The sequence below is a fragment of the Brassica napus genome, chromosome C3, assembly GCF_020379485.1.
Source record: "Brassica napus cultivar Da-Ae chromosome C3, Da-Ae, whole genome shotgun sequence".
Taxonomy (NCBI): Eukaryota; Viridiplantae; Streptophyta; class Magnoliopsida; order Brassicales; family Brassicaceae; genus Brassica; species Brassica napus.
In genome coordinates, this window is record NC_063446.1 from 20,160,845 (window position 1) to 20,187,250 (window position 26,406).

Below are 26,406 nucleotides of genomic sequence, written 5' to 3' on the forward strand. Positions count from 1 at the left end.
CTGTACACATGAACGATCCGGACCAACCAGTCTCTTGTCAAGAAGCCATGGCACAAGCGTACCAGGAAAGATAGCAGGTGAGCCTCTCCAATCCCTATAGTGAGAAACTCCACCACCATTTTAGAATCCACATCCAACTCTAGCCTACTTATGCCTTTCTCCCAAGCGATCACAAGGTCATAGTAGGCTCCCCAAAGCTCTGCCAAAGGTGCAGAACACCTTCCTATATTAACGGCAAAACCACCACACCAATCTCCCTCACCATTCCGCAATACTCCTCCTGCAGACGCCGCTCCCGGGTTACCATGAGATGCTCCATCGGTATTCATCTTCATCCACTCCACTCGAGGAGGTATCCATCCTATCAATATTTCCACTCTACTCCTTATCCCCATACGTTTGTTCTCCTCCTCCTTAACTGCTATCACTTCCTTGGATAAGTTACGTAAGAATTGCACTCTATCCCTCCAAAGTCTAGTATCACCAAACACATTTCCACATCTCCACTTCCACCCCCACCAAACAGCCAATGCGAAACTAGTCGCCCAAGGAATCCCGTCTCTCTCATTTTGATCACTTAGATTCTGGTAGATCCATTCAAGCAACGACATCGAGAAGAATGCATGTCTCTTCGTAGCTGGAACGATTCTACTCCATATTCCTTCCATTGCAGGACAATCACGAAGTACATGTATGATCGTCTCGATCCCTCCTTTGCAGACCTGACACACATCAGTCCCACTAATATGCCTCCTATATCTCTCCGCAATCGTCATGATTGCTTGATTCCCCACTAACCAAAGGAATATCTTCACTCTCTCAGGTGCAACTACGCGCCACATAGTCTTAAAAAAGTTCCCCATATATGGTCTTGGAGCATCATCCCGAGTAATCAGTTCATACGCAGATTTCACAGTAAACTTTCCATTAGAGGTTTCTCCCCAAGCCAAACGATCATGCACTCCAGGAACATTATTCACCACCATTGCTGCAAGTTGAAGCCGTGTTTCCTCAGTAACAAAGGGGGCTATTCTAGCCAGGTCCCAGCCTCCTCCGTCCATCCATAGTTCTCTGGCCGTCATACTCTCATACCCCTCCGGGAGATCTGCAATTACCCCTGCCGTGAGAGATTGATTTGAGATCCACCTATCCGTCCAAAACTTGATGTCTCTCCCATACCAATCACCCAACTGTTTCCAAACAAGATCACTTCCCTAATCCCCATTGCTACACTTCTCCAAGTCGATGACACATTCTTACCCACTACCATCCAAGATAAATCATGGATATCTCCCACAGCGTACTTACTCCGAAGAACCTTAGCCCATAGACTTTCTTTATCCTCCACCAGACGCCATCCCACCTTAGCGATCAGCGCCTTATTAATATCTCTCGATTTTCTTATCCCAAGCCCTCCCTCAGTTTTTGACTTACAAATCTTACCCCAAGCGACCAAATGTTGTCCACCACCCCACACGAAACTTCTAGATAGACTGTCTAGCTTCTCGAGAGTACTAACGGGCAGACAAATTGTACTCATTGTATGCACCGGTATTGAAGATAAAACCGCCTTAGTCAACGTCACCCTTCCTGCTAGGCTGAGAGTTTGCTTCTTCCAACCTGATAACCGTGAAGCAAATTTCTCAAGCACCTCCCCAGAAGTATCTTTATTTATTCTTTTTTGAAGAATCGGCATTCCCAAATATTTCCCCAGTTCTCTTGTTGATGCAATTTCACTCTCCCTACTTATTTGTTCTCCATGTTCTCTAGAAACATTCGTAGAGAAAAATGTCTTAGACTTTGGGAGACTTACTTTTTGACCCGAGACTCTACAAAACATCTCCAACATGCCTCTAATCACTCGCACCTGAGCAATTGAAGCTTCTGCAAAGAGGATCAGGTCGTTAGCAAAACAAATCTGAGAAAGTTGCGGTCCACCTCTCAACAATCTTATAGGCTTCCATTTCTTCTCTTCCACTGTTCCCTCTATCAAGTGACAAAGCCTCTCCATGCATAAAACAAATAAGTACGGGGACAGGGGATCCCCTTGTCTCAGTCCTCTGGCAGGTTTAAAGGATTCTGACTTCTCACCATTCCACAAGATGCTCATTGAGGGACCAGAGACGCAATCCATAATTCTTCCAACCCAAGCCTGTGACAAGCCCGCTGCCTTAAGAGTATCTTCCAGAAGGTCCCAGCGCACCCTGTCATAAGCTTTCTCTAAATCAAGTTTTAATAACATCCAGCCTTTTTTTCCTTGCTTTCGTCGCATAGAGTGAACCGCCTCCTGAACTACCACAATATTATCAGCACTCAATCTACCCGGGATAAAGCTGGACTGAGCAGGTCCAATCAACTTAGTCATCATACCCTTCAATCTCCCTACCATAGCTTTCGTAATCGTTTTGAACAACACGTTGCATAAGCTAATCGGGCGAAACTGGGTGATACTCTCTGGCTTTGTCACTTTCGGGATCAACACAACAAGCGCATCATTTGTGCCTTCAGGTAACTTTCCAGCTTCAAAGAAAAGGAGGACAAACCGTATTACTGATGCCCCAATTGTGTCCCAGCACCTTTGATAGAAGACAGGCTGAAACCCATCAGGTCATGGTGCTTTAAAGCTTCCCATGGCTCTTACAGCCTTCTCCACTTCCTCTGCAGAGAATGTTTTGTTTAGAGTCTCATAGTCTTGACTCGTCAGCCTCACAAAACCCCTCCCTGATAATCTTATTGGTTCGGTCTCCACATCCTCTAGAGAGTATAATCTCTTGAAATAATTTACTGCAAGCTCCTCCAATTCATTGGCATCTGTTACCCAGTGATTATCATCCTTCTTCAACGCTTCAACCCTATTACGCCTCCTCCGTATAATCGTCGACATATGAAAGAACTTAGTATTTCTCTCTCCATGAGCAACCCACTTCTCCCGCTATTTCTGAAACCAAATAAGTTCTTCCTGTTCGAGTACTCTTTCAAATTCCTTCAGTAGCTCCCCCTCCTTCTCCAATAACTCATCTGTAGGATTCTGCTCAATTAATTCTTGTACTCCCTTAATCTCCATTACCAAGGTCTCCTTCTTCTTTTGAACATTCCCAAACACTTCTTTGTTCCATTTACGAAGTTTCAATCCTAACCGCATTATGGCTTCTCTAGTATCAATCTCACGGTCCCACGAAGCTTTTAGCAGATCTTGAAACTCTCTATGTTGTAGCCATGCCGCCTCAAATCGAAAAGGCCGTCTACACGCATTCCCTTGTACCCCTGGCGTGAGCTGTAGGTAAAGTGGAGCATGATCCGAAGCCAAGAAAGGCAGATGCGAGACTCTTGCTTCCTGCCACTTAAGCCGGGAGGTAGCGCAGCATAACACTCTATCCAACCTCTTGGCCACAAAAGTACTCTCAGTTTTACCTCTCTTCCATGTAAATTGGCTTCCACTAAATCCCATATCAATAAGCGACATTTCATTGATCCAATCCCCGAATGTTAGAGAATCCTCAGACAATCTCCCATTCCCGCCACTCCTTTCATCCAGTCTCACAATCGTATTAAAATCAGCTCCAATAAAAACCGGACCAACAACATTATTGATAACCTCTTTCAATGCGGCCCATAAGCCACTGCGACGACTTGGCGTAGGAGCAGCATACACCGCTATCACATTGATCACTTCTGTGCCACTCCCTATTTTCGCATGAATAAACTGATCTGAAGACTCGACAACCTCGAGCTCGCCTATCTCCGACCTCCATAAGAGCCACAAACCACCACTTTGACCACACGCATCCACTCTAAAAGAATTCTCGAATCCCAGACCCCGACAAATACGACTTGCAGCTGCTCCACCAGCATGAGTTTCAAAAACTGCAAGAATATCCGTACTGAACTTCTTCACCAAATATCGAATTGATCTGCGAAATTGAGGTTTATTTGCCTCCCGGCAATTCCAGAAAATTCACTTCATCCAGACTTTATAACAATCAATCAGAATTCCCGGGGCAAAACGTTATGCCTCCATACTCTTCAGGGCCTCTCCCACTTGATCCATATGAGGATCCAAATCATCAGTGAGTGAGCTCTCTTTTCCCGTGCTCCTCTGTTCCCCAGCAAGACCCAACTGACTCTCTTTCTCAGCTGAGTCCCCATCTCCGGCGAAAACACCACCTGGTCTGCCGAGACTCTCCTTCTCAACTCGTAAACGTTTTCCGTTCACCGACATGTCGATTTCACCTCTGGTTGGACCAAAAACAAGTCCCCGCGTTGGCCCAATAACTTTCGATTTGGGCTTTTGGACATTTGGGTTTCTCATATTACTTGTCTTCTTCTCTTTAGAGCCCACTCGAGTAAACAACTGATTTCCTTTGTTCCCCGTTAAACCAAAGGTCATCACTTCCACACGCGTTCCACTCGAATCTCCCAACCGTATGTTCACATTGTTCTCATTTTCTTTATTCTCTTCATTACTTCCCTCCTCATCCTCTCGTACCTCCGTCACCTCTACCTCACCTAAACTTCCGAATCTATTTGACACCGTTACTTCCTTTGCCACATCCGCATTACGTACTTCTCTTATCTTACTCCCCATCATGGCTCTCCCATCATTACTTCTCATAGAACTCCTTGTACTCCTTTGTTGCTCAGCCTTTCTCCTTGTCTGTCTCGCCGGTGTAAAGTCCGTCTCATTCCCTGTTACTGCGGTACTCTGAAGGTTCATGTTCAGTGGGTCGGTCACAGGTGCAAGGGCTCACATTCCATGGGCATGCGTGAACTAGGTGTCCATACATACCGCATGTCGAGCAAATAGTTGAAATTCCCTCATATGAGACAAAGTACCTCTCACCATTTATCATTATTGTCCCCTTCAATGGTTTATGGAGATTAATCTCCATGCAGATTCTGGCAAATCTAGCTCTCTCAAAGTTTAAAGTTGTCAGGTCAACTTTAATCGATCTTCCTAATCCTTTCACAATTCCCATCAGAATTGTTTTATGGTAAAAGTTCACTGGGATATTCGATAAACGCACCCAAACTGGCGTCGTGACTATCTCATCCTTCAGCGGATCGAATTCAGGAGACCATGCTTGTACCATAAGATAACTCCCGAATGTCCTCCATGGTCCACCTACTAGGGCAGCCATATACTCTTCCTCCAACTCAAATCTCACCATGAAGAATTGCCCACGGAGATCCATCACAAACATCGACCCTTTCGGTTTCCATAACTCCTTTAGCTTCCGACTCAAGCTTAAGAGAGGAACGTTTCTCCCCAGAACCCTAACGATCATGCATCTCTTCCATAGACTATTCATCGCCGTCAGCACCTCCTCCCCTATCGTTATCACCGGTTCTCCATCTTCTCCATTCGGAAACTCCAACTTCAGTCGCGATTCTACAAACTCCTCTACCACAACCTCCTCCGGAACAGGCATCCCTCCCACGTTACACCCTATTACTTTCCTTACCCAGGAACCAGGGACATCTGGTGGCTCCCCTGGCGGTCTTCCCTTCTCTCCGATATCTTCCATAGTAGCATCTCGCTCTTCCTCACCCTGAACCCTAAGATCGCCCTCGGGAACCCTAGCCGTCATGTTTTTTTTTTCTCTTTTGTTCTTAGAAGAGGATGGTTCTGATCTTTCTATTCTTCAGTAATGCTTTAAGATGTATAATCTTAATAGTTTGTTGATAAATCAAAACGGAACTGTTACAAATGTTGATAATCTTAATCGCTTATGTATTTATATTTTTACACTGTATATTATCATATTTTTATCTATGACATATATTACTAGTGTCTTTTATCACCAAAAAGTGTATTTTTATCACTATTTATCTATAACTTGTATTTTAAATCTTAGTGGGAAATACTTTTCGGTATTTTTTAAATTAATTTTTCATTATTCCCCTGTAAAATATTATAAATGTTTAAAAAGTAAAAATAATAATAGGATCAACTATATTGAGTTTTGAAATATAATATGTTTTTAGCAAAAGTATGAAGAACTTCTGAATCAATTTAAGGAACTCATGGCGGCCTATTTTGATTCCAGCATCCAATGCACATATATTTATTTTCTCTTTTTTCTGTGGAAATATTGAACCAAAGTGAAAATAACTTCCAACCCCTAATTGTATATACCAATAGATTTTCGTTTGGATTAGTATTCTTATATATTTTAAATTATTTATTTATAAATTACTTAAAATACCTTAACAAAATCCGTATTATGTTGAATTGAACAAAACATTTTAATTATGTAAACTGTAAATATCCAGTTAAAAACTATGATATTTTTTTTTTTGTAAATAACTTCACTTAATTACCGTTATTGGTTATGTTCTAAAAATCGGCCGCCTAGCCGCCTAGGCGCTACGCGTCACTCTTCCGCCCCGATTTATGCCAAATCGGTTTAAAAAATTGGATATCCAATTTTTTCCGCCTAGACCGCCTAAATGACCGCCTAGCCGGCCGCTTAATCTATTTTTTTATTTTTATTTTTATTTTTAATAATATTTTTATTTATTTATTTGATCTAAAATTTTATAAATATCATTTATATTCATAATTTTGATGAAAATTACACTATATTAAGTTTATATCTTCTATTTGTGTGTTTTATACAATTTTAAACATAAAAATGTATTAATGCTATACATAATTAAAGATTAACATGTTTTATAACATAGTAAACAATCTAAAAATTCCGCCCCACATAATTTCCGATTAATCCCTGATTTTCTCTTTAGGCTCTAGGCCTAACCTGACCGCCCGAATAGCGCCCAGCGCGTTCCCGAACATGGGTTGCTTGTAATATTTAGTTTCAGATTAACTTCCACATTAGTAGAGGGGTTGGAACCCAATAGTTTTTCGCTTCCACACTTGCACTCTCAAATTTTCTCATAGCTTTTCAATATTTTAATTATAAATTATATAAGTTTAATGATGTCCAAGGTGAAGCAATGCATGAAAATGTACAGTTAGAAAGTACAATTTTTTTAAGAAGACAAATTGTGATGGGCTTGTAAAAATTAAATGTCTGTAGATCATGGTAGTTATTTCCTAACTATTATAATTAGACGCTCCTATTAATAAACAAAGTTTAATTGTTTTAAACAGATCTATCTAAAGTAAACTGGTGTATATGAAACTACAACTGTATTAAAACTCATTATAGCTAGAATAAAATGTAGTTTACAATATTTTCTATGATCAATATATTTGGTAATATATAAGAGAAATATGTGATGATTTAATTTGATATTTTCTAATTTATAATATTACCTTCTTATTTGAGATAAGAAATACATGTACTTAAAAATCTCTTTTTAGAGAAAAGATATCTCAATTTCAGTCATTGTAAAAATGGAGTATATATATATATATATATATTAGGTTGAACTTAATTCAATATATGAATTAATTCAATATTTTGACCAAAACAAATACTGAACGGAATATCTATATATCTTTCAAAACTAATTTATAGTTTTAATATGAATATGACTCACTTACATAATTTTTTCTAAACTTTTATATATATATTTATAAGGGCATGATATATGCTGAAATATTGTTGTCTAATTGGACAGAGTTGTTTTTTCATATTTCCCACGGTGACATACATAACCAAAATGATTTTTTCGTACTTCTCATGACTTAAGATCTTCACTGAGCTACTCTATTTAAAATTAATCATTACCTAAGAGAGAAGAGAGGAGACTTTTTTCAGGTTTGGATCTTAGACTCTGTGATATCTCTGTTTTTTATGAGTCTCTCTGTGATATCTCTGTTTTTTCAAGTTTGGTTCTTAGATTTCTCTGTCATGCTTTTCCGTAAGTTTGTGGGGGTTAAGGAAGCTGGAAGATCCTAAGATAACGTATGATCACATCTGTACTAAGCATCGCAGCTAGATCATCGCTTTATCAACCAACATCGAACCAAGACACTTGAAGCAAGCAATGAAAGACAAAGTTTGGCTCGATGCCATAAAAGCTTAAATCAAAGCTCTTGAACGAAACCATACGTGGGATCTTCAAGACTTACCGCCCAACAAGAAAGATCTCGGGTGCAAGTGGGTGTATACGATTAAGCTTCGTTCTGATGGAACTATTGAACGATATAAAGCTCGCTTAGTGGTTTTGGGGAACAATCAGACCGAGAGACTGGATTACACAGAAAATTTTTCAACCATGGCAAAAATGACAACGGTTCGTTTGTTTCTGGATATTGCGGCTAAGATGAATCATGAGATCCATCAAATAGACCTTCATAACGTGTTTCTTCATGGAGATCTCCGAGAAGAAGTTTATATGAAACTACCTCTTGGCTTTTCTGTACAGAATGAAACTCGTGTTTGTAGGCTTCGCAAATCATTATATGGTCTCAAGCAAGCTCCTAGATGTTGGTTCGTAAAGCTGGTTGAGGCTCTCTTAAAGTACGGGTTCACACAAACATATTCTGACTATTCCCTGTTCGTATACTCAAAGAACGGTATCACGCTCCGGATTCTCGTCTACGTTTATGACTTGATCATCTACGGCGACTCAAACTTAGCAATCAATTCATTCAAAGCTTATCTTTCCACATGCTTCCATATGAAAGACCTTGGTCCTCTCAAGTACTTCCTCGGTTTGGAGATGGCACGGAGTTCTTAAGGGATTTATCTTTGCCAACGAAAATATACGTTGGACATTGTCATGGAATGTGGACTTCTAGGATGCAGGCCGACTGGCTCACCAATGGACCAAAATCATACTTTGGGGCATCCTCAAACAAATCTTCTCGCTGATCCTGAACGCTATAGACGCCTCATTGGTCATCTTATATATCTACTTGCAACACGATCCGACCTGGCTTACTCCGTTCATATTCTTTATCAATTTATGCAGAAACCGAGGGAAGAACATTGGCTTTCAGCAGTTAAAGTCATTCGCTATTTGAAAGGTACTATTGGGCAATGGGTGCTTTTCCGAGCCAACACCACGTTTCACCTAACTGGCTGGTATGATGCTGATTGGGGTGCCTGCAAAGTCACTCGGCGATCACTAACCGGTTGGATTATACAGTTTGGGACTTCTCCTATTTGCTGGAAAACGAAGAAACAAAATGATGTTTCACTTTCATTGACTGAAGCAGAATTTCGAGCCATGAAAGCCATTACTAAGGAACTTATTTGGATCAAAAGACTCCTTTCCGAGCTTGGTGTTACTCATGATTCACAATGACCATTTTCTGTGACAACAAATCCACATTGCATATCAGTGCAAATCATGTTCTACATGAGCAAACAAAACACATGGGCATCATTTGTCAGTTTGTTCGTAAAGAAATCATCAAAGGAGTAATCAACACAATGTTTGTCACGACGCATGATCAACTTGCTGATATTCTAACCAAATATCTCGGACGAAGGGAGTTCGATGCATTTTTTTTTCAAGTTATGCATTAATAATATTCATGCTCCAACTTGAGATGGGGTATTAGAGTATGATTTCTATATGACTTAAGAATTATATGATATATTTTTAGATAAGGCTTCATGTGTTTTCCTATTCTAGTTTGGATTTTTTAATTTCCTATTGTAGCTTTGCTTTGTCTTGGTATATAAACCAAGCTTATCATTCAACAAAAGACATCTTACTTTTGATCCCAAGCTAAACTTGTCAAAAAAATTGAATAAAATTTCCACAGTACTTGTACTTGTCAAAGTTGTTAACTTGTTACTAATAAATTTGCATCAAAATTATGTTCAGACAGTTTTAGGCCATGGAGAAGAAGAATTAAGATCTCATCTAGGTCTTCTTGAAAAACAAGCCCGTCTAGCTCAGTTGGTAGAGCGAAATGTTCTTAAATTTATGTTCGTGGGTTCTCGAGGCCCATAGTTGGGCCTTTCATCTTTTTTTCTATTAGAGAATACGAAAGAAATATTTACATAGGGAGGACAGTCTGACCATTTTATTCCGAAACAAAAAATTGATACCCACAATAAGTTTGTCTAAACCGACAGAGAAACCTCTTCCAAAGCAAAATATGAGAGATCAAATGCCTGATATCATCCACTGACAGAAGATGAAGGCGAAAGAAGTGAAAGGAACAATATTGTTTTTTTATAAAAAGAAAAAAAGAAAGAGGTCAAAGGGAAAGAAAAGGAGAAGGATTTTTATTCTTTCTTTCACTTAGCCAATAATATTTTTTCAAACAATATTTGATATAATCAAATTCACCTTGCATAAAATAAAGAAACAAAATAGTTATCTAAGATTGGTTTTACATTTATATGGTTGTGAACAAAAACAGTAAAACGTTATTGTGACACCCCGATTTACATAATAAATTGTTACGATAAATAAATAGCTCTGATACCAAATTGTGACAACCCGATTTACATAATAAAATGTTACGATAAATAAATAGCTCTGATACCAAATGTAACACCCGTCACAAAATCCATAGTTACCATGTCCCATTTCCACTCCGGTAATGGCAGGTTTTGTAATAACCCGCTAGGAACCTGATGCTCGGCCTTAACCATCTGACACGTCTGATATTGCGATACAGTTGAAGCAACATCTCTCTTCATACCAGGCCAATGGTAATATCGCTTCAGATCCCTATACATCTTGGTATTTCCTGGATGAATAGAGAAACTTGAGTGGTGTGCTTGCCGTAATATCTCCTTTCTTAACAACTCATCATTGGGCACACAAATCCTGTTTCGATACATGAACATCCCGCTGGTGGCTGTATGAATACCAATACTTTCCATCTCGATCTGCTTACGCAAAGCTTCATCACCATCCTGAGCTTTGCGTATCCTCCATAGTAAGTCTGCCCGCCCTACAGCCTCAGCGCCAACTGACTCTCCCTCTACAGTAACTGCACATAATCTTAGACTAGCAAGTGTCCCAGTAAGCTCCTGGACCTCTTTGGTTCCCGATATATCACTTCTGCGCCTACTCAAGGCATCCGCCACATGATTGGCTTTTCCCGGGTGATATGTGATCTCCAAATTGTAGTCTGCTAACAACTCCATCCATCTATGCTGCCTCAAATTCAAGTCTGTTTGCGTAAATATGTACTTCAGACTCTGGTGGTCCGTGAAAATCTTCACCTTCTCTCCATACAAGTATGACCTCCAGATCTTTAATGCAAATACAACTGCTGCCAACTCCAAATCATGAGTAGGATAATTGGCCTCGTGAGGCCTCAACTGTCGTGATGCATAGGCAGTGACCTGACCCTCCTGCATCAGTACACATCCCAATCCGGTGCCTGACACATCAGTGTAAACATCATATGGTACACCTGGCCTCGGGAGTACCAAAACTGGCGCATGGGTCAGCTGTCGCTTCAACTCAGTGAAACTACCCGAACATTCCTCTGTCCAATCAAACTCGGTGTCTTTTCCTGTTAGCCGTGTCATTGGCTTTGCAATGATAGCAAAATTGTTGACATACTTTCTTTAGTATCCTGCCAAACCGAGAAAATTGCGGATCTCCGTCGCATTCTTAGGTGTCGGTCACTCTTAAATGGCGCTAATTTTCTCCTGATCTACGGCAACTCCTGCTTCTGAAACCACGTGACCCAAAAATCCAATCTTCTTCTGCCAAAAGCTACACTTACTCAGCTTGGCAAATAACTGATGTTCCTGAAGCTTACCCAACACAATCCGCAAATGTTCAGCATGCTCTTCTCTACTCCGAGAATAAACCAAGATGTCATCTATGAAAACGATCACACACTTATCCAAGTGCTCCCGGAATACGTCATTCATAAGCTTCATGAACGCGGCTGGTGCTTTCGTCAACCCAAATGGCATCACCACAAACTCGTAATGTCCATAACGGGTACGGAATGCCGTCTTCCGCACATCTCCCTCAGCTATCGCAATCTGGTGGTATCCCGATGCCAAGTCAATCTTAGAGAACCATAAAGCTCCCTGCAACTGGTCCAACAACTCGTCGATACGCGGGAGCGGGTACTTATTCTTGATGGTCACTTTGTTCAAACCTCTGTAATCTATACAAAGTCTGAAACTCCCATCTTTCTTCTTCACAAACAACACTGGTGCTCCCCACGGTGACGTGCTCGGCCTGATAAACCCCTTATCAGATAGCTCCTCCAATGGTTTCTTTAACTCTGCCATCTCAGTTGGTGCGAGACGGTATGGAGCTCGTGAAATTGGTGCTGCTCCTGGCTCTGCTTCTATTGTAAAAACGTCCGCTCTAGCTGGTGGTGGCCCTTTTAAAGGCTCAAAAACATCCTCGTACTCGGCGACCACTGGTATATCATGCAGCTTCTGCTGACCGTCCTCCTTAGCCATCGAAATGGTTGCCAAGAATCCCTTTGCTCCACTTTTCAATAATTCTTCTGCACGCAACATGGAGACGATAGGAATTTCCCGGTGTGTCTGAATTCCCTCGCAAATGATCTTTCCTTCTTCTCTAGGGATATTAACTCTTGCCTTCAGACAATCCAAGACTACTCGATGTCGCGACAGCCAATCCATCCCAAGTATAACATCGTAGGAGCTCATCTCCATCTCCGTCAAATCTCTGAGCAACTCGACTCCTCCAAGTAGAACTGGTACATCGTGATGAATGCCAACTGCACCCAACTTCTCCGTGCCGGCAGTCTGGATCTGCTTAGCCTTCGGTTCAAAGAATCCCCGAAAAGACCAAGACTGGACTAAGCGCGGACTCACAAAACTATGAGAGGCTCCCGTGTCGAATAAGGTATAAGCTGACTCTCCTTGGCGGCATCAAAAAGGAAAGCGAAAAGTTAACTTACCCTGAACTTTGGATACCAACATTTAAAGAGGAGTGATATCGAACGGAAAGGTGCTATTTATTTTTATTTTCAAAATTCCCAAATCCCCGAAAATATTTTGAAATCGTCTAAAACCGTCAAAACCGAATAAAACCAGGTCTCCAAAAATCGCCATCCCGGGTCGGAGCCGGGACGGAACCCGCTCTGATACCAAATTGTGACACCCCGATTTACATAATAAATTGTTACGATAAATAAATAGCTCTGATACCAAATTGTGACAACCCGATTTACATAATAAAATGTTACGATAAATAAATAGCTCTGATACCAAATTGTGGCACCCACCACTTTCGAAATATAATAAATAGATAAAAGCGGAAATAAAATAATAATACAACTCAAATAATAATAATAATTTCCACCATAATATAAAATTCAATACGATAGCATAACGCCAAAAGGCCCGATAACGATAAAAGCGGTAAAAGCGATAGAAGCCCAAAAGCCTAATAGCACCGGTCCGATAATCACTCCTGTTCGTCGGTCTCACCTGAAAGGGGGGAAGAAGGAGGGGTGAGCAACAGAGGAGTTGTCCAGCGAGGTATGGGATGCTAAACCGCAAACCACAGACTGAGTTCATAGCACTACTAAAATGTAGGCCTAGCTCTAGCATGAAACAAACACGGTGCCTATTACACCACACATAACAATCAATATTCGGCTAGAGGACTAGCCGTTACATCTCATGCGCTTATAGTACATAGCTACTCTCTGCACCGCGCATCTCCTCATAAGGATATATACATATACTCGAAGCGTCGCTAGTACAGTCTGTCTCTGTACCCCCGCCCATCGTAGCGTCGAATGCAAACGTCTCTGCACCACGCCCCAAACAGTAGCGTCGAAGCTCAAACGTCTCTGAACTCACGCCCCAAACAGTAGCGTCGAAGCTCAAACGTCTCTGAACTCACGCCCATACCACACCGTAGCGCCGAAGCTCAGACATCTCTGAACTCACGCCCTCATCACATAATCCCTACTCATAACTATGTATATACATATATATAGCAGTTCTTAACATCAATCATTTCACACAATCGTTGAATCCTCTATTATCCTAATTCCAGTTAACAATCAATATCAATAATGAACAAGCAAGACTCTCAAATAGACTCGATTCAAAGAGACGGATCCATGTTTCGAAACTAAACTTTCCATAATGGTAGTACTAAACTAGCTCGGGATTTAACGGAGTAGCCCTCACCTTAGCAATGAAGAGAAGTGGTAACTATGAACTCCAGCTGCTCAAATGGACTCCAAATCTGAAATCAGATCGAAATTTCGAGTCGGAACGCTTTTTGAACGGTTTAAAACGGGTATTTACGGAAAAGTCAACCCGATGGTCAAAGATTAATTATTTAATTAATTAATTAATTAATCCGGTTTTTCCTAACCGATTTCCAATTGATTTTAACCGACCGGTTTAACCTAACCGAATTGAAATCAATTTAAACCAGTCAAACCACCGGTTTGACCGAGTCACCGAGTTGACTCACCGGGTCGACTCGGCCGAGTTGGCGAGTCGCCGGCGAGTCACCGGTGTCGGTCACCGGCGGCTACGGCGGAGCTCCGGCGGCGTCTTACCGGAAATATGGCCGGCGGCGACGGCGGAGCTGCGGCGGAGGACGGTGGTCCGGCGGCGGAGCTGCGGCGGAGGACGGTGATCCGGCGGCGCGTGTAACTCACGCGCGCGCAGTGGCGAAACTTCTGGAGGCGCGTGCGGCTTCGTCCGGGCTCCGATTGAGGCGTTTTTGGTGGCTACGGATTCATCTCGACGAGAGGAACACGATGGTAGTCTTGGATTCACGAGATTCATCACGGTTAGGAAGTTATGGGTGATTTACTAAACGTAAACGAAACTGAGCTTAAGGAATGCGGTTTCCGGCGTTTACCTAGGGTGTTTATCGGTGGTGGCAAGCTGAACGTGGTCACGGCGCACGATTGCTCTGGCGACGAGCTCAGGTGAGCTTTCTCCCTTCTTCTCCTTCTTCTCCTTCTTCTTCTCTCTCTTTCTCTCTCTCTTTCTCAAGCTTTAAAGAAGATGGAGATGGTGGGGAAGAAGGTGGAGAAGAAGGTGGAAGTGGTGGGATTGGAGAAAGAAGTGGAGATGGTGGGAGTGGTGGGTCATTACAGTTATAACTTTGGAAAGTTAAAGCGGTACATTAATTTTATAGACTTTTAGTTTGATATTCGGAAATACTCCTTTATTCGGTACTAAACCATTTCTAACAGTTATCTTTATTTTACTAAATTATTCATTAACTCCATGGTATAGGACATTTGCCATCGGCATTGCATTCTTTATCGGTTTTCTTACAAGGACGAAGTGGATCAACCACACAGCACCAACACTCCTCTTTTCCACAACGGTCACGGACACACTTTTCAAAAATGAAGTTGCTTGAACTCTTTATTTCACCCACATCCAACTGCCTGCCTACACATTTGAAACCACACAAATTTGCCAAGCATTGACAATGACAAAATAAATTAAAGAGACAACTGTTATAGAAAAAAGGAAGAAATCTATCCATACATCGACCTATGGCAAAGAGGGAGACCATGAGGATGCATACGAAAGTTGTCTTTGAAATCATTTTTTTTCTTAGATGATTATATGATGTATATATCTATTTAATTATCTAATTTTAATCCAGCATGTGATTGGTTCATCAGCAATTCACCATATATATATAGTGTTAGACTGAATCCGAATATCTTCTTGCATTTATTGATCATTTTAAAGAGGTCCAATATATTATAATCGAATAAGAAAGAAAAAGGTAACATATCTAGTGTCATTCAATGTTAGTCATTTGAGATTAGTCAAGCGTCATATATATCATCTATATTTTTTTTTTTTGAAAATCAACATAAATAATGCAAGATTCTTAAAGCATACAAGATTTTCAAATATTAATGATATATAGATTTAAAACACACAGAAATTTTCAGAATCAAAGTTATAGAATCCAACTAAAGTTTTTTTGGGGATGTTAGCTGGTTCTCAATTTTACTACTTGCACTAAATCATGAACTAAACTCAATTCAATTTGTTTTGGTTATTAATTATTAAATGGTTCCCAATCTTGAATTATTTTTCCACCGAACTTGTACTTGTCAAAGTTGTTAACTTGTTACTAATAAGCTTACATGAAAAATGCTTGTTTAATAAACAGCCTTGTAGGTCATGAAGAAGAAATAAGACTGTCTAGCTCAGCTGGTAGAGGGTAACGATCGAACTTCACGGTGGGCGTTTCATCTTTTTCTCTATCAGAGAATACAAAAACTTTTCAAACAAAATATATTTATTTACATAAGGAGGACAGTCTGGCCATTTTATTCCCAAAACCAAAATCGATACCAACAATAAGTTTGTCTAAACCGACAGAGAAGCCTCTTCCAAAGCAAAACAAGAGACTAAATGTCGATATCATCCAGTGAAATCTCCTCTTCTTCATTCATTTGTTTCATTTTCTGTACATAACATAAACACATTCTTAGTCAATAATCTGGAGACAAAAGAAGAGAGCTTTTGGGTCTACAAAAATCCAAAGAGAGCAAAGATTACATACCGTGAGGAAAGTGTGGGGGTCAAGGAAGCTGGAGGAGCCTAAAATAATTTCTCTGTCAAGCTTCTCTGTAAGCTTGTGGCAAGCCCTTAACTGCACCAACCCAAAATTGTATCACTAACTAAAATTTTGGTTAACCAATTGATGATTTTCAGTTCGGTTTAATACTATTAACAATACCTCGGATCTCGTTGCTCCTCCTACTATGAAGACAAAAATTCTTCGTCCCTTTTTCTTGATACAGCTCGATGCTCGTCCTAGAACTGAGTCACTGAAACATAAAGTGTGATTCAAGTCAATATTGATAACACCGTATCATCAGCAGGGTGCAGAGGCGGACCCGGTAAAGGATTTGGGGTGTCAGTTGACACAGGTAAAATGATAAAAACAATTGTTTTTGTATTGAAAATTGTATTAGAGTCATCAATCCAACGGTTATTTGCTAAAGGGTTGACACCCCTTAACCCTCCATTTAACATTTTTGTTGTGAATATTTTTAAAAAAGAAAATTATGACACATGTTAATATAACTGCTGGGTCCGCCACTGGTAGGGTGGTCATATGCAAAGCCAAAAAAACATTCGCCTCTAACTCTCAAATTTTTTGAAAAGAAATTATATAGACATCCAAATTTGTAAGAGAAAAAAAAATTTATTGAAAGCTTTACTAAATTGTCTACCGTTGCCAAAATCTTAGTGCCGGTTAAATAACATCCTTATTATCTTTGTATGAGTATGGCCAGCTTTTGTTTCTGTCAAGCAGTTTATAGAGTTTCAAGGTTTGATATCAACTGGTAATGGATTCAAGCTCTCAGAATACTAAGTGAAAAAAGAGGAACGGAGTTACCTGAAATATCCATCGTCAGAAAGATGGCGTCTTGCCCAACTTGGTGTTCGTCTTGAATGAGGCAACACCGGACTCGCTGATGGAGATTGAGAGCTAGAGTAGAAGGTTGGTCTTGGTTCATTCATACAAGGGTAATCTTGTTTTGGCAAATGGCCTTTGTTAAGTTTCTCAACGAGTTCCTGAAAACATAATACCCACACACCAAAGTATATCACCGGTTCTGTCTGAATACAAACAATTGTACAAGGTAAAAAAAGACCTCTATGATTGGATAAAAACGAGATAGCATCCATGTTTGAGTGTCACCAACACGGTCTCTTCGAGCAGCTCGCTTCGTCTGAGTCACATGGATCAGAAAATTCCAGTTATTAGATTATTTAGGTAAAATCTCACTCTTAAGACACTATGATAAAAAAATACGTACCTTAAGAACATCAAACTTGAGAGGGAAAGATCCAGTTGTGCTACTTTTACACTCTGTATGTACTGGTCCAAGTAATCTCAAATTGTTCACAGCTACTACATCATCCCCCGACAATTTTGCTAGCTGAAACATTAAATTAAAGATGTAGAAAAGATCAGAAATGATAGACTAATCACCAAAGTGTATTACCTCCATCATCTTACGTCCCTTTTCACCTGCAAACTTCTTAGGGTAGATTTCCGCAAAAATCATCATTAACCGTAGCTTGCTTTCTTGGTTTATATCCTGTAAATATTAATTTAACTTCAGCACAACAATCGTCTTATTTTCCGAAAATGAAATTAAAAAACAGAGCATCTCACATTGTTGGTGCTTAAGAATTTGATGACGTCTTTTCTTCCAGCATCTCCAAAAACAAGGTCCTGCTCTAGTTGCCCGAGTTCTCTTAGACCTTGCTCCATTATAGTCCTGTTAATTGTTCTAGCAATCTGCAGTGACATTAACCATATTTGTTTTATAAAAAAATACATACTCTAACTTTCTTGCATGGTTTAGGTTATAAGCTTTAAACTGACATCTACATGAAGAGAGAGCTTATCAATTTGCTCACTGTACTGAGGCAAAGCGTGAACCATCTTCTGCAAGTCTTTTGATGAAAGGTCACCAAAGTCTCTGAATACAAGAAGTCAATACATTAATAAGAAAAATTCTATTGGTTCACTTTAAACGAGACTAAAAAGTTCAAACCGGTAACTACTTTGAACTCTGTTTTAGTTGCGCGGCTTTGTTCTTCGACACGAAGTTTGTCATCTTCTCATGCAATCTTTCACTTGCCTGAACACAAATATAGCATTTATTATTCAAAAAAAAAAAACTCACATAATCGCCATGTTAAATGTTAAAGAAAATGAAATAGAAGAAGAGGTGAGATATACATCTGCAATGTGAACATCACGAAGCTCCACCCAAATGGGATCTTCTTCATCTAAAAGAACCTCTTTCTTCTCAGTATTATCACCAGTTTTACTAGGAACCTATACACTAAGAAATAAAAGGCAAAATTACCATATGCTGTAATGATAAACTACAACCAATATGTTAAAATATTTGAACGCAAAACCATAATGTCACCTCATGTGTGTATTTATTTCCTTCCATTTTAAGCAGATCGTGGCACATTGCATCATATGTCCATTCATGAATGAGAGGTGCGATCTAAAAATCACAAAAAGTTAAATCTAAATATAGTTACTATGACATATCAAGGAGAAGTGAAAGATAATAGTCTCTGTGAAGATCCATACCTGGTCTATGGATCGATCCAGGATAAGTAGTTCACATGTTTCAGTCTGAGGAAAATCTTCAATTGTCTGTTTGTATTTTGTCAGACAATTCCACACACTAGCAGCAAGCTTTGTAGGAATCAACTCTCTGTAAGTTGTCATTGTTGTGGCATCAAGACCTTTGGCTCCACGGTAGCGTACAAAGGGGTATTCCTGTATACAAGAAGGGCTTATTGATATAATTTTTCATGCCAAATCAATGAACAAGCTTTTGATTTGTGTCTTGTACCTTTAGTGAGGCCAAAACTGTAGCAATGCGTTTAGCTACCACATTCAAGCAGGCATCTGCTCTCTGATGGTTTTCCTCATCGCTATAAAGGTCTTCTAGAGCATTTTCGTTATTCGTAATGAACCCCTGCAAAGACATAACACATAGGAGTTATTAAACAGATTTCAATATAGAAGCCAAAATGGAAATGTAGTTAAAACACATAAATTTTCCTATTAATAATGTCAAGCTATACAATTTGCAGACTTTATGAAGTCAATTCTAAGTTTTTATAAAGCTGTATGTGAGTTTGCCCTCAAGAAAAGAAAACAAGAAGTTGATAGGTCAAGCATGAAACTCATTATTAGATATAAACATTGCCAAACTTATGCCAATCTTGAGTAATAGACAGGAATAAATCAAGATTTTAAAAATGAAACCTGGCTGTCCAGGCTAATGTACTCCAAGTTCATCTGCATATAAGGAACATCAAATTTACATTATCTTAACTAAGGAAAGTGAGAACAAAAGAACGTGAGTGGCATATAGAAGCAACCTCTTTCAGTGCGCCAATGCGTTTCATCGCTTTCATGTCCTTCCTAATGAGAGTAACTAAGCTTCTCGAAACAGGAGAACTAAAGAAAACGAAAGCCCTAAAGCAAAAAAAAAAAAAAACATCAAATTAAGAAAAATTTAATCATTTCGGACAAGGGCAGTTCTATAGGTAAAATAGGAATTGTTTACATACTTCTTGTAAAGTGGTGATTGTCCAGTCATATCTGATAAAAACGCATTAACACTGAAAAAAACAACAGCTTCATAAAATCTAATTTCATTTGCTAGAAACTAATGTCAATTGTCTAGAATGGAAGAGTTTATTTACTTTGCTTCAGTTGGTTGAATAAAGTAAATGGCTTCCATGGAAGTCATAGGCTGTCTCTGTTTAGTTATGATCTCAACCACTAGAAAATGAAACAAAAAAAAACATAACAAAAATATTCCCACAGAAAAGATAAAGAAGAAAAAAAAACAATAATATTCTTACAAGAAATGCCTTGCTGTGTGAACTCAGACATTTTGCAGGCAGATGACAATATCTTCACAGTGAGCTCGTCCACAACAAGTACCTGAAATACACATGTTCAGGGAATCAGTGGAATCAATGTGAAGAAAACAAACAAACCCATCTAAAAGGTCAAAAGATATATATATATGTACAGAAATCACCTTCCAAGTTGATTTCGAGCTCTCTGGCCTAAGCATTTCATACAGTAATCCTGAAATCAAGAATATTACAAACCTGGAATAAGAATTTTGATTTTTTTTTTTTGTAAAATTACCATAAAAACATGTGATTCATTAAGATCATCACGTTGGCCTAATCAAAACGAAACCCTAGAAACAAAACAGCACTCGATTTTTTTTCTTTTTTTTCTTTTTTTGTAAAACAGCACTCGATTTGAAAACACAGAATTGGTAAGAGAAGCTCACTCTCTCGTGTGATCTGCCTGAAAGTCTTGTAATCTCCGCCATTTGAGGACGATCCAGAATCGGAGAATGACATGGCTTGTGAACGAAGCGATTTGGGTCGACGAAAACGGAAAAAAAAAAAAGAGAAGAAAATGTTTGCGATGTTGAGACGAATGGTGTATCGGAGAAGAAGAGAGGATCTAGGGTTTGCTTGGTGACGAAGACAAACGTTAAAAGGATCGGCTCGTTTAATTTTCAAAGTTTGAACGAGTTTTCTCAGATGTTGGGTAAGATGTTTGTTAAAGTCACAATTAGAAAAATTGCGAAATAGCCTTCACATTAATTAAAAACTTTCCAAATAAACAATCATTTTAAGTAAATAGTTGCTTCGTCCCGCAAATATAAATTCAGAATACTTCCTCCTGAATGTAACACTTCCAAAGTTCCAATGTTATTATCTACGGTGACAAACTCGTTGTTTTGGTCTAGACGTCTAGTGAAAAAGGACACATAATACAAATTTCTGTCATTTAATTTCACCACATGATTCAACTGTTAACGTTTGAAGAGCTTATTGTTTTTCGTAGCCAAAAATAAATTAGTGAGCATTTGTAAACGCAAACGTTTGGTAAAAAGCGGGAAATAACGACCAAATCTTGAAAACTTGTTCAAATGAGAAAAAGTCACTTCTCAAGTTCTTATGGGCCGGTTCAGTAATTTCATCGAACACTTCCTAGGCAACTTCAGTACATCAACAACACGTGTCACTAACCAGAGATCACTACCACCGCCACGTGTCACTCACGTGGCTTTGTCTAAAGAGCTTCTTCCTCCAAGGCAGTCGTTAAACCAAAGAGACGAAAGAACCATACTCCCAAAGCTCTTCCCAATTTGGAATGCTTCGATTCAATCTCCGTCGTCAAATCTCCAATTCAACCGGAATTTATCGCCGGAATATACACAGCGGTCTCGAAGATGCCGGTCCGATGGCATCCAGGCTCAGATCCCGTTCAGTTATCCGGTTTAGCGGACCGGATACAATAAAGTTTCTCCAGGGACTGTTGACCAACGACGTACGGAGGTTCGGCGAGAAAAGCACGACGGTTCCTACTCCGAACATGCCTTCCGTTTCCACGCCGCCTATGTACGCGGCGCTGTTAACTCCACAGGGGAGGTTTCTGTACGATTTCTTCTTGTATAGACCGACGCGACCCGATGAAAAACTCGATCGGACAGGCTCTGTTGAGTTGTTTGCGGATGTTGATGTCTCTGTCCTCGATGAACTGCTGGAGACACTCAAAAAGTAAGCTTTTTAAAAAAATTTAATTAGGTCAGAGCTTTGTAAAAGAAGGATCCGGACCACCCGATCGGATTCGGGTCGTGATGGGTGTGCAGATGATTTCATAGAAACTCTCAAAAAGTAAACTTTGTAATGTTTTTCTTTCACAATTTGAAGAATTAGGTCTTAGCAATGTCCCTGTGGATTAGGTTTCTTGTAGAAGAAGGAACCGTTTTGTTGTTAAGTTCTGAGTTGTGGTGTATGTTGATAGATTTCGTTTGAGGTCCAAAGTGGATATTGAGAACGTTGCAGAGGAGTTCTCGTGTTGGCAGCGTTATGGTAGGAATCTATCTGAATCGTCTTCTGTTGGTTGGGGAGGTGGTGTTGATCGTGCTGGTGAATCTACAGCTAGTGGTAATAAGTATGGATGGCAATGGTACGAGGATCCTAGGTTGGACTGTCTCGGCTACAGAAGCATTTTTCCTTCTGATGCAACCCGTAAGTTTCTTGATCAAATCGAATCTTGGAGCTCTTGAGCTTTGGATACTGATGTTACTTTGTTTTGTGTTGCAGCGCCATTAGTTGAGGCAGATAAAGAAACAGATGAAAGCAATTACCTTTTGTGGAGATTAGAGCATGGAGTTGCCGAAGGGTCAGCTGAAATACCTAAAGGTATCATCTTTGTCTTTACTTTGTAACTCATTTATTTTCATAATGTTGTTTTGTGGCGTTTACAGGTGAAGCAATCCCGCTTGAATATAATTTTGTTGGTCTTAATGCGATAAGCTTTGACAAAGGCTGCTATGTTGGTCAAGAGCTTATAGCTCGTACGCACCACCGTGGTGTCATCCGCAAACGCCTAGTCCCGTTACGGTTCATTGATAGCAATGGAAAAGGTAAACTTTCAAACCTTCTTTGATTTTTGTAATGATCAAGAACGAAAACGATTATAGTGATGGTTGTGAATGCAGAGGTAAACCAGAAGATTGCCGCTGGAGCTCAAGTGGTTGAATCAGGAACCGGCAAAAAGATAGGGGCAATTTCGACAGCTTTGGGTAGCCGAGGAATGGGAGTGATGAGAGTAGAGGAAGGCTTTAAAGCATCCACTGAATTGATAGTAAACGGGTCAGAGGACGTAAAGGTCGAGGTAATTAGACCGACGTGGTGGCCAGTTGAGTGGTTTCAGCAGGATCAGTCGGGGGTAAAATAAATCTTTTAACAAAATCTTGTGGTTTTTTACATACTTTGCTGGCGAGAGAAGCTGTCTTTATTTGTTAGTGGGAGGCATCAAGCAAGTTTAGTACCTTTGTGTTGTATTCTACTGTTTAACACATAGTAAAGGTTGAAACTTTCTGGGCGAGTTTTTGTCGCCGTGTTAGTTTTGTAGTAACTGCTACTAGTTTTGATGCACATTCTTGTCAAATTTTTCAAGTTGGGAGTAAAAAAAGCGTGGATCTTCCAATTATCTTGATAGCAACAAGGTCTTAAATCTCGAGTTTTGTAAGAATTATGTTCTTGATTAGTATTTAGTACAATAGAGCAGACGATATAGCTGTATATCAATGTCTCTGCGTCAACTCAATGCCTTGGAGACTTTACTAGTTGTACTAAGATCCTGTGTTCGGTATCTGCCCTACGCGTGGATTATTGTGTACTATTTTTACGGTCCAGATTATGTTTTAATACAAAACTATGTGCGGGTAGATTTTCATTTTATAAATATATAACGGATACCAAAACTTTAAAATATATTTATATTTTAATGTTATATATTGTGTAAATCTATAATGTTATTGGTTATGTTTCTTATTCGATATTATTAATGTATAATGATTTGTTTTATCTATTTTACTTTATTATTAATTGTTATTATATATTAATATATTTTCGAATTTGGTAAAATAAATTCATAGTATGAAATAAAAAAATTGAGAATCTCCTTCATTTTTTCTAATTTTTACAGACTAAATACAATACATTTTAAAATTTTATTTAGTTATACTATAAAACTGATATTTTCTTAGCATAATTTATATTTCTATGTTATTTATTTTAGTATATTGTGGGATTTTATAAGTATATACATTATAATAATACTATATTATTAATTATGAAATCAATCGCTGCATTAATTTAAAAATATTTTAATAATTTATTAAGATTTTGTTAGGTTTTTTAACATATTTTGTTATAAGTAAAAATAAAATTTAAATTTACAGTTAAAATTTATTTATTAATATCTATATAATTTATAAGATTTTTTAGAAATGTTATATATCAAATAGATTAACTTAAATAGTCAAATAGATGTAATTGATGAAATAGACCTAGTATGATTTTTTATGGTATTTATTTTAATAAAGAAGATATAGAATATAATTATAAAATTTGAAAAATAGCATACACTTTTATTTTATTTTGTTTTATAATAAAATTTTTATTTAAATTAATGTATAATAGTATATATTATTAATTACGAAATTAATCAATGGTATTAATTTAAATAAAATATTTTAAAAGTTTTAGAAAGATTTTGTTGGATTCTTTTCTCAACATTTTGTTATAACTAAAAATAAAATTTAAATTTACAGTTAAAACTGATTTATTATTAATATCTTTATATATTGAATAGATTAATATAAATAATTAAATAAATGTAATTAATGAAATGAACCTAATAAGGCTAGTACGATTTTTTTTATAGTAGATAAAAGTGGTATCTTTCTTTTAATAGAGAAGATAGTGTTGCGATCAAAACAAGCATATGATGTTTGAAAAAATGATTGGGCGATAATTTTTGTAGCTCTTTTCTATTAGTTTAAATAATGAATTTTCGCTGGATAAAGCTGAAATGCTTAGGATTGCCTTCATGTAAGTAGTTTAGTTTTATATTCATCCTTCTAAAGCTTCTGATAATACTAAGTATGGTGTTTAAATAAAATTGTGTCCTTGGTGTTGAAGTGAGCTAGCAAGTTGAAAGATGACATTAGAATTATAGTGGATCTTTTGTTAAAAAAAAAAGAATTATAATGGATCTCAAAAAGAAAAAGAAAAAGAAAACAAATCATGATATTCAAAGATCACAAAAACAATATAGAGCTTCTTTCAAAGAACAAAACAGGTTGTTCAAAGCGAAAGAAATAACTAATGCCATTCTACCAAGATATCACAATATTGTTCAATTACTTTTTTTCTCATTTTTTTAGTTAACGTGGGGTGATCCGGCGACCGTGGTCAACCAACTATTCTCCACGGAGCCACGGCACTCCACGTATTCTTACTATTTAAGGCAGTCCGGGTGGCCAACGCGAGTCGAACCTGCGGGGAGCGTATTGGATCTGGTCCTCAACTACCTCTAGGCCAACTGCGTTGGTTATATTGTTCAATTACTACGCGTTCCATCTTTTAGGAATCCTTAAATCATAATGAGTACACAACTCAAGAAGTTAAACAAATTGGTGACCGTAAGGACTTCATTAACCCATTCAATCTTACCCCAAATCTCACCTTCATGGCGCTTCTCTAATGCAATTTTCCCACACCAAATTCTCCTTGTCTGCTTTGTCTTGTATCTGGGGACCCAGATAACTAATAGTTTCCCACCATGGTTAACAATTTCAACAACACACCCCCATGCTAAGCTATGCTCGCTTGTATCACGCAATACTTCCATATCCGAACCCTTGACCTCTCTCCACTCTCCACTCTCAGTGTCATACCACATGCAATGACCAGAGTTCGTAAAACAAAACATTACATCCTCTATCTCACACCAACTATCAATATGTCCATAATTTGTTTATATCTCTTCTTGTCTGCATATTTTTAATGTGTTTTGTGGCTTTTACAGGTGAAGCAACTCCACTTAAGTATAATTTTGTTGGTCTCAATGCGATAAGCTTTGACAAAGGCTGCTAAGCTGCTATGTTGGTCAAGAGCTGATAGCTCGTACGCACCACCGTGGTGTCAAACGCAAACGCTTGATCCAGTTACGGTTCATTGATAGCAATGGAAAAGGTAAAAACTTTTAAACGTTTTTAGAATCTTGTGATCAAGAATGCAAAAGATTGTGATGATGATGGTTAATGCAGAGGTAAACCAGGAGATCGCAGCTGGAGCTGAAGTGGTTGAATCAGGAAGCGGAAAGAAAATAGGGACAGTTTCAGGAAGCTGAAGTGGTGGCGCAGCGTACGAATAGTTGAACGGTCGAGCTAAGAATTTAGGGTTCTTCGAGACATGTTCTTGAATCGATCGAGAGTTTTTTTTCAATAGTTTTTTTTCAATAGTTGCTTGAGACCAACTTTTGTTTTGATGAATTTAATGAATCGAAACAAGATATAAAGTAAAAACTCTTTCTATTAAATCAAACGTGTCTAACAATAAGCATTAAGACTTAGCTTATATAGAAAATCTTTAGACACAAACCGTCTTTGGA

The 26,406-nt window shown here is 38.7% G+C and overlaps 4 protein-coding genes and 1 long non-coding RNA gene across 6 annotated transcripts; 1 reads left to right on the forward strand and 4 right to left on the reverse strand.

Moving 5' to 3' along the window:
• Nucleotides 1-2,932: 2,932 nt before the first annotated feature.
• Nucleotides 2,933-3,952, reverse strand: LOC125583659. Its single transcript, XM_048750982.1, has one exon. It carries the CDS (start codon nucleotides 3,461-3,463, stop codon nucleotides 2,933-2,935), a length of 531 nt encoding a protein of 176 aa, XP_048606939.1. The 5' UTR covers nucleotides 3,464-3,952.
• Nucleotides 3,953-4,006: 54 nt separating this feature from the next.
• Nucleotides 4,007-5,588, reverse strand: LOC106384095. The gene is made up of 2 exons (XM_048749447.1): nucleotides 4,749-5,588; nucleotides 4,007-4,702 (listed from the first exon to the last, which is right to left on the reverse strand). The coding sequence occupies exons 1-2, from the start codon at nucleotides 5,586-5,588 to the stop codon at nucleotides 4,007-4,009; spliced, it is 1,536 nt and encodes a 511-aa protein (XP_048605404.1).
• A 9,467-nt stretch (nucleotides 5,589-15,055) lies between these two features.
• On the reverse strand, nucleotides 15,056-15,517 carry LOC125583660. The gene is made up of 2 exons (XR_007320698.1): nucleotides 15,366-15,517; nucleotides 15,056-15,266 (listed from the first exon to the last, which is right to left on the reverse strand). It is a non-coding gene; the product is annotated as an uncharacterized LOC125583660 (long non-coding RNA).
• Nucleotides 15,518-16,025: 508 nt separating this feature from the next.
• On the reverse strand, nucleotides 16,026-21,126 carry LOC106385589 (protein transport Sec1b). Its single transcript, XM_013825500.3, has 21 exons — nucleotides 20,714-21,126; nucleotides 20,450-20,499; nucleotides 20,268-20,349; nucleotides 20,106-20,184; nucleotides 19,971-20,021; nucleotides 19,779-19,875; nucleotides 19,663-19,695; nucleotides 19,244-19,369; nucleotides 18,976-19,167; nucleotides 18,803-18,886; nucleotides 18,607-18,705; nucleotides 18,429-18,505; nucleotides 18,247-18,343; nucleotides 18,034-18,159; nucleotides 17,861-17,956; nucleotides 17,672-17,794; nucleotides 17,507-17,584; nucleotides 17,248-17,426; nucleotides 16,582-16,672; nucleotides 16,405-16,494; nucleotides 16,026-16,306 (listed from the first exon to the last, which is right to left on the reverse strand). Exons 1-21 carry the CDS (start codon nucleotides 20,784-20,786, stop codon nucleotides 16,250-16,252), a joined length of 1,980 nt encoding a protein of 659 aa, XP_013680954.2. The 5' UTR covers nucleotides 20,787-21,126; the 3' UTR covers nucleotides 16,026-16,249.
• Nucleotides 21,127-21,522: 396 nt separating this feature from the next.
• On the forward strand, nucleotides 21,523-26,160 carry LOC106388574 (putative transferase At4g12130, mitochondrial). 2 transcript variants are annotated; one of them, XM_022699312.2, is made up of 5 exons: nucleotides 21,523-21,995; nucleotides 22,243-22,469; nucleotides 22,545-22,643; nucleotides 22,709-22,867; nucleotides 26,063-26,160. In XM_022699312.2, exons 1-5 carry the CDS (start codon nucleotides 21,589-21,591, stop codon nucleotides 26,143-26,145), a joined length of 975 nt encoding a protein of 324 aa, XP_022555033.2. In that variant the 5' UTR covers nucleotides 21,523-21,588; the 3' UTR covers nucleotides 26,146-26,160. The 2 variants fall into 2 exon arrangements, with proteins under 2 accessions (XP_022555033.2, XP_048606940.1); XM_048750983.1 differs by lacking the exon at nucleotides 26,063-26,160 and adding an exon at nucleotides 22,943-23,381 and having other exon boundaries at nucleotides 21,526-21,995.
• The last annotated feature ends 246 nt before the right edge of the window (nucleotides 26,161-26,406 follow it).

What these genes read in the sequence shown, in the direction of transcription:
- LOC125583659 (XM_048750982.1), bottom strand. Translation starts at nt 3,463, where the DNA reads ATGTCGCTTATTGATATGGGATTTAGTGGAAGCCAATTTACATGGAAG.
- LOC106384095 (XM_048749447.1), bottom strand. Translation starts at nt 5,588, where the DNA reads ATGACGGCTAGGGTTCCCGAGGGCGATCTTAGGGTTCAGGGTGAGGAA. An exon ending in TTCACGCATGCCCATGGAAT is followed by an intron (nt 4,703 to 4,748) that starts GTGAGCCCTTGC and finishes ATGAACCTTCAG; the next exon opens with AGTACCGCAGTAACAGGGAA.
- LOC106385589 (XM_013825500.3), bottom strand. Translation starts at nt 20,786, where the DNA reads ATGTCATTCTCCGATTCTGGATCGTCCTCAAATGGCGGAGATTACAAG. An exon ending in GAGGAGCAACGAGATCCGAG is followed by an intron (nt 16,495 to 16,581) that starts GTATTGTTAATA and finishes GGGTTGGTGCAG; the next exon opens with TTAAGGGCTTGCCACAAGCT. An exon ending in ACCCCCACACTTTCCTCACG is followed by an intron (nt 16,307 to 16,404) that starts GTATGTAATCTT and finishes TGTTATGTACAG; the next exon opens with AAAATGAAACAAATGAATGA.
- LOC106388574 (XM_048750983.1), top strand. Translation starts at nt 21,589, where the DNA reads ATGCTTCGATTCAATCTCCGTCGTCAAATCTCCAATTCAACCGGAATT. An exon ending in GTCAGCTGAAATACCTAAAG is followed by an intron (nt 22,644 to 22,708) that starts GTATCATCTTTG and finishes TGGCGTTTACAG; the next exon opens with GTGAAGCAATCCCGCTTGAA. An exon ending in CATTGATAGCAATGGAAAAG is followed by an intron (nt 22,868 to 22,942) that starts GTAAACTTTCAA and finishes TTGTGAATGCAG; the next exon opens with AGGTAAACCAGAAGATTGCC.